Source organism: Oreochromis aureus, linkage group 22, assembly GCF_013358895.1.
Source record: "Oreochromis aureus strain Israel breed Guangdong linkage group 22, ZZ_aureus, whole genome shotgun sequence".
Lineage (NCBI taxonomy): Eukaryota > Metazoa > Chordata > Actinopteri > Cichliformes > Cichlidae > Oreochromis > Oreochromis aureus.
The window spans coordinates 1,099,597-1,106,824 of NC_052962.1; the positions used below are offsets into that span (position 1 = coordinate 1,099,597).

Sequence of the window (7,228 nt, forward strand, 5' to 3'; positions counted from 1 at the left end):
ATCAATCGCAAAAAACCCCAAAACATTCCTTTCACCAGGATGCCAGTTTCTCCGTTTCATCCAGTCTTTCACAAGATGTAGCAGCAAACTGTTCCGGCACCGAGATGCCAGTTTCTTTGCCATCTTTCCTGCCTTCGCAAAGCACCAGTGAACCTTTGTGGCACTGGGATGCCAGGTTCTGTCCTCTATTGCTCCTTTAAAGACATCCAAACTGCGCTGTGCGCATAATTCTTCATGGCGTCCCTTCACTTCTCATGTGCTTTCACAAGCATTATCTAGCATCCACCCTCGACACAATCATTCAAGACCCCTCTCTAAGCCAACTCACAGTTCCGACGACATCTAAACAGCTTATCATCTCCCACAAAGTTCAGTGGACTCGCACTCTGCTCTCTGACGATTTTGGGGGTTATTATTATAGAAGACGACTTTCCTCTAATCAGTCTTTCAATTCATCAACCCTCCCCAAGCTGCTGCTGTCACTTCTGTTCATTTCAGAAATAAGCACAGTAGTTATCACTACCTTATCTGAAGTAATTAATTAGCTAAGCACCCCCTCTCCATCTTTTACTCAAAGACAAGCTTTACAAACCGTCAAGCCTTACCTCAAATCTCAAATCCAGCATACTTCTCTGTCAGAGCTTCATTTCAAAGTCGAGCCATGTCGCTACCTGATCGAGGTTTCCCCTCATTCATCTATTAAGATTTCTGTTTTTCGCAATTTCCTTTGACCTCTTCTCTCGCCATTTCTTCCTAATTGTCCGAGCTTATCCACTCCACTCCATGGAATCCTCGACTACCTTATTGAGAGCTGTTCAGCTTCACTAGCCTGCCACCAGTTGTTTTCCTCCTGTTTGGGTGGCGAGGTCACTCGGCGTTCGCTCTCCCTGCGCTTGTCTTTGTCCTGTTCTCCTTCTCTCACCCCAACCGGTCATGGCAGATGGCCGCCCCTCCCTGAGCCTGGTTCTGCCGGAGGTTTCTTCCTGTTAAAAGGGAGCTTTTCCTTCCCCCTGTTGCCAAAGTGCTTGCTCACAGGGGGTCATACAATTGTTGGGTTTTTCCTCTAGACATCATTGTAAGGTCTTGAGGCATCTGTCACTGTGGTTTGGTGCTGAATAAATAAGTTGAATTGAAAATCGAATTATTCTCGCTGAGGTCGTCGACCTTCATAACGCACAGTTATTACTGCTTTCAGGGGATGCCTTCTTTGGGGATCTGCCAGGCCCGGGAGCCATCGCCAGTCCCCTTCGAGGCCTTCCCCAAACTGTAGCTCAATTCATGTCAAAGCATTCACTTTTACCTACTGAAATGCAGTCAAACCTAAAATGAGGACTTGGGCCCAGCTAGTGAATTGGAGATTATGTATCGGAATTTCAGGAGCAAGACCACGCCTCCAAACACGCTCCTTCCGGTTGTCATTTATATAGGTTCCCCCAGTAGGAAAGGTTCTCCTCTATGTTGACTCCCAGGAAGCGGAAGCTTGCCACCCTTTCTACACAGTCCCCATTAATGAATAGTGGTTGGATCTCTGCCTTTTTCCTTCTGAAGTCTATTATGAGTTCTTCAGTCTTTAAGGTGTTAAGGAGGAGGTTATTGGTCTTACACCATGATGACAGCTGCTCCACCTCGTCTCTGTAAGCAGACTCATCACCCCTGGAGATGAGCCCCATCACGGTGGTGTCGTCTGCAAACTTCACCAAGATGTTGCTCTGGTGGACATGGGTGCAGTCTTGTGTGTAGAGAGAGTAGAGCAGTGGACTGAACACACAGCTCTGTGTGTGAAACTCAGGGCTGAGGATGTGCGGTGGCCAACTCTCACTCTCTGTCTACGGCCCTGGAGGAAGCTGTTGATCCACATGCAGGTGCTGTATGGAAGCCCCAGGTGCTGTAGCTTGACCACCAGTTTGTGTGGAGAAATGGTATTAAATGCAGAGCAGAAATCCACAAAAAGCATCCGCACATAGCTCCCATCCCCCTCCAGGTGTGTTACGGCAGCATGGAGTGCTGTGGCTACGGCATCTTGCGTGGACCTGTTTGCTGTGTAGGCAAACTGGTGTGGATCCAGGCTGCGAGGCAGGGCTGCTGTGACTGTGGAACAGCTTCTCAAACCATTTTATTACTACTAGGGTGAGTGCCACTGGTCTGTAGTCATTTAGGCTGGTCATGTGGGGCTTCTTAGGCAAGGGGACTATGGTGGAGGACTTCAGGCAGAGTGGGACAGTCGCCTGTGCGAGGGATTTGTTGAAGATCCTGGTGAACATCTCAGCCAGCTGTTCTGCACAATCCCTCACAATACACGACTGAGTGTACAAATGCAATATTTTCAAACTGCTTGAAAAAGTGTCTGCATGTTCAGTCAGGGAAGCTAAGGACGCGCTGCCCACTTTGAAGGTGGGAGGAGGGATGAGATGAACAAGCTAAGCTGAAACACACCCAACTCTCCTCAACTCAAATATCAGTTCTCCTTTTAACATTTAGTAGTCTAACCTCGAGGTGATATCAAAATATTAAAACAATGATTTAATGATTATATGACTTTTATTTCATCAAATTTAAATTAGATCCATTTAAATGCAGCACATGTAATACATGGAAAGGGTTGTAATACACGAGCTAATGTGAGCAAACAAAGCCCTTTCCACAGTGAACACAGTCTTACCTCGCTGGCATCATTTCTAACCAGTCAAGACTGTTGACAAGCTGAGCTTAGCGCCAAACGCTACCACGTTGCTATGGAAACTGTTTACGAAGACCTTAAAGCCTCTTTTAAAAGATGGAGTGGGCGGCGAGCGTTGGCTGTTCGCGGCTCGACAGCTCTCTCGCTGCTTTGCTGTTTGCCGCTGAGCTGCAGCAGACCCTTTTCTCCTGTGTCTGCAGCAAAACAAGCGTACCACAGTTATTTCAGGATGACAGAGAGCATCCATCAGTCAGCTCACACTCCTGTCACAAAACAAAACACCCTGTTCTCTGTGAAGGCATGAAGTTATACCACTATGGTGGAGAGGTACATATTCTGTTTAGGTTATAGCTGTTACTCAGTCACCCTGCCTCACCTGATTGTGTTGGCAGACAAGATGACGGTCCAGGCAGTGTCTGTGGGGAAGGTGCTCCTCCTTCCTCTCAGTCCCATTCTCAGCATGCTGCCAGATAAACTTAGGCTCTGCCTGCTGTTCTCTATCCTTCTGTCTCTACAACAGAGGAAACAGGCACACTTACCTGCTTTTCTTTCTATGGGAAAGTATTTATCAGCAGGTAATGTTCTGCATGAATGAAAGCATGCTCAAGTCTTTGTTCTGCCAGCTTTCTTCACTGTGTCCACCTCATGTTTCCTGAGCTCAACACACGTAGTGACACATTAGTGTAAAACAGCTGGTTCAGAATAATCACTGTTGTTGTGTGTTTGTGAAACCAAAGCAGTTTGCCATGTAAGAAGGATAAATGTGTCAGGCATGTTTCCAACCAGACATCCAACATTTTACTAATAACTTACCCACTGACTTAAACTCAAAATAGGACTTCACTTACTCTGTTTATCAGCAGCTCTTTGGAGCTACTTGTTACTGTTCAAAGCACATCTTTTATGGTTCATCAAACAGAGCACAGCTACAGTTACAATATTTCAAACAAGAACAGCAGACCACGTTGCCACGACATTAAGTAGTTTGGTAATTAGGCAATCACAAACACACGTTCAAGATGTGGTATCTGCAGAGAGGGTACACAGTGACAGCAGAGTCGCTGTAGCTCGCTGACATGATTACAGGTCCCTGTACTACTAACTCGGTCTTTCCTCTTTTCTGGCAGTTCATAGGAAACAGGAAATAAACACTTTCACCTTTTTAACTATTCTTTCCCAGGTTTTTGTGGATTCAGGTGCTGCTGTTCAGTAACATCTGTATTTTCATGTGTTCGTGCACAGGTGGCTTTTCACATACAGCCATACAAGGGCCGGACGGACCAGAGCATGTATGACAACATCAAATACATTATTGACAAGTAAGCTGATTTTCTGTGTGTCCCATTATCTCTGTGCTGCATCTGTGCCCTGCAGATGGATCACGCTGTCTGTGTCAGTTGGTGCTAACATTAAAAGCTCACACATGTGATGGAATATGAACCCTGATAGATGAGGAACAAGTCATTAAATATAAATGCCCAGCCTGTGATCTTACAGAAACAGATCAGCAGGTTTCTGCTCCTTCAACTGATTTCAAATGACTGAAATGAACCTTTGTTCTACAGTTTCATAGTACTCCAGTGTTTGCAGAAGTCAAGCATCATATCAAGTAGTTTTTAAAGTGCAATATTATAAGATCATTGGTACAAATCCTTTACTTTTGATTTCCCAAAAATATTGGCACCAATATTTGTGTGAAACCCACTGCGATGACCATCTGCATATTAGGACACAAATTTGAGAGTCAGTAAAGCTCATGATGTTTTAGAGGTGCTACATTTAGCATCACTGCATGTTAAACACACCATGCAAACAAGTGTAGACATTACACGCAGACCCGTCCACACATTCATGCTTTTCAGCATCTACTTCTTTATTCACAGTTGTCGTTACGAACACGGCGGCAGCTTTTCAGCTCGCACCCTAACATACACATGAACAACAACAATATTAAACAGTCAGCACAGACTTTTAAGCCGGCGAAGCGTGATTGCAGATGCCATGCAAGTCGTGGTGCCGCCATCACCCCTACAGCGGCACCGCAGACCACACCCCGCCACAACAAGGATTGGACGAAATAGGTGTCTAGGCTGGTGGTTGGTGTACTGACCCTGGATCAGCTGACCAGAGGGTGTCTGATTTCCTGTCCTGTTTATATGTTAGACAGCTCACATATATTTGCAAAGTGAACCAGAAAGACGCTTCTGAAACATGCTGTGATTCGTTCATTTGGTGGCAGCACCCACCTTATAAATCACATGAACCGCCCCTCCCTGAGCCTGGTTCTGCCGGAGGTTTCTTCCTGTTAAAAGGGAGTTTTTCCTTCCCACTGTCACCAAAGTGCTTGCTCATAGGGGGTCATGTGAATGTTGGGTTTTTCTCTGTATCTATTATTGTAGGATCTACCTTACAATATAAAGCACCTTGAGGCGACTGTAGTTGTGATTTGGCGCTGTGTAAATAAAATTGAATTGAATTGAATATAGCAGCTTAACACATCTCATTTTTCTCAGGTATGGAAAACATGGCGCCTTCTACAAATTCAAGTCGAGCACCGGGCGAGTTCTGCCTCTGTTTTACATCTACGACTCCTACCTGACACCGCCCGAGTCCTGGGCAGAACTTCTGACAGCTAAAGGCTCCCGCAGCATTAGAGGCACGCCTTATGATGGGATTTTTGTTGCACTCATTGTCGAGGAGCGTCACAAATACGACATCCTAGCTAGCGGCTTTGACGGCATGTACACATACTTTGCCTCTAACGGCTTTTCGTTTGGCTCGTCTCACCAGAACTGGAAGGCCATCAAGGCATTCTGTGATGCAAACAATTTGCTGTTTATCCCAAGCGTTGGTCCCGGGTATGTGGATACTGCCGTTCGACCGTGGAACAACCATAACACCAGGAATCGTGTTAACGGACGTTACTATGAGACGTCGCTGCAGGCAGCTTTGTCTGTCCGTCCAGAAATCGTCACCATTACATCCTTCAACCAGTGGCACGAAGGCACACAAATAGAGAAGGCTACGCCCAAGAAAACTGTGACCCGTTTGTATCTAGATTATCAGCCTAACCAACCAGACCACTACTTGGAGCTAACACGCCAGTGGGCTGAGAACTTTAACAAAGAGAAGGACAAGTGGCTGATGTGAGCGTCAGCTGAGTGGACAGTCTGAGCATCACTACAACACAATGTTGAGCTCGCTGCCACACCTCTGTGTTCCTCCACTTAACTTTTTTTCCCCAAGTCTGAGCGCTCTACACAAAGTTTCCGCTCAACACTCTCTTCCTGTTTCGATTGCCTGTCATGTTTTGTACATGTTAACAATGACATTCACATGTTGATGCTTCAGGGTCGCAGTGATAAACAGCTAACACTGGTTTTGTGAGTAGTGTGGGGTCCTGACTACTAAAACCACATGGATGTGTACAGTAACTCTACTACTCTGTGAGGTTTATGTTGTATTTTCCAATGCTCCAGACTGTTCTTTCCTGTCTTTCCATGGTGACAAATTAAACTGTGTGTCTGTTTATAGTTGGACAATCAGTCGCTGATGTGAAAAAGGTCTAAGAAAGATGTGATGTGTATAAGATGCTCAGTCATCGGCACAGTCCAGATGTTTTTTTAAATCCCCTAATTTCTCACTCACACTGGAGTAAAGAAAATATGAGACCAGAAACTCTTTGTGACAGGGAAAAATCAAGGAATGCTTTGAGCTTTTGGTTGTCAGAGACCAACTGGTTATCCAGAGCGTGCAACACCCCAAACTCTTGGTGAGCACATGCGATCGCCAGCTGATTGCACTCACTGGCTGTCTTGTGGTAGTCAGTGCGTCTCCAAATAATTGCCATCTAAAATATAAATGCAGATAGACTGCAAGCACATTGCAATCAACCCGAGTTCACTGCAAATGCAAATGCAACTCATGCGCAACACATCTTTACATTAGGGATTTGCACAGACCTGGTCTCAGTGTTCAAAGCAACAGCATCATAGGTTTGCTGCACAGAGGGCGATCATTTTGGTCTCCAGCCACCGTTTTCCTCAGTGTGACTGTAGCATAACAACTAAAAAGCTCTGAATATTTCACTGTTTTCTGTGTGTTGTCTGTTCCTGCTGCTCTGAAGTGGCCAAAGATGAGTCATCAAAGGTTCATTACTAACATCTCAGAACTATCGATGTATACTTTTGGAGTGAATTTGACAGCTGGGAAATGCTTTAGCTGCCTGAGTTTAGATGGGCGTCCAGCCTGTCACTGAGTCAACAGTCACTACAAGAAAGTGTCCTGTCCTAATGGGCTTTCTGAAAAAGATGCTTCAAAGTTCTGATTACAGAGTTCTATAAGTCCCCCCCCCCCCAATATATTTGTCACAGTGTACTGGAGTGATACTGGAGTGAACTGGGGATCTTTTGCTTCTTAGGCAGATGTGTAAAACACTGCACTATGGAGCCACTATCAGTAGTGATACACTCATAACAACATATCAGAGCTGGTCCTCGACCAATGGCCACTTCATTCATGTACGTCCATCAGTTAAATGTAAGGTCAGGG

At 45.5% G+C, this 7,228-nt stretch overlaps 1 protein-coding gene across 1 annotated transcript in view; it reads left to right on the top strand.

The window, feature by feature from the left end:
• maneal (mannosidase endo-alpha like) overlaps positions 1–7,228 on the top strand; it is a 28,852-nt gene extending 21,624 nt beyond the window's left edge. Inside the window, exons 3-4 of the mRNA XM_031727214.2 lie at positions 3,920–3,996; positions 5,191–7,228. Of these exons, the coding sequence (XP_031583074.1) occupies positions 3,920–3,996; positions 5,191–5,827 (714 nt within the window). The 3' untranslated portion in view covers positions 5,828–7,228. The remainder of the gene's footprint in view (positions 1–3,919; positions 3,997–5,190) is intronic.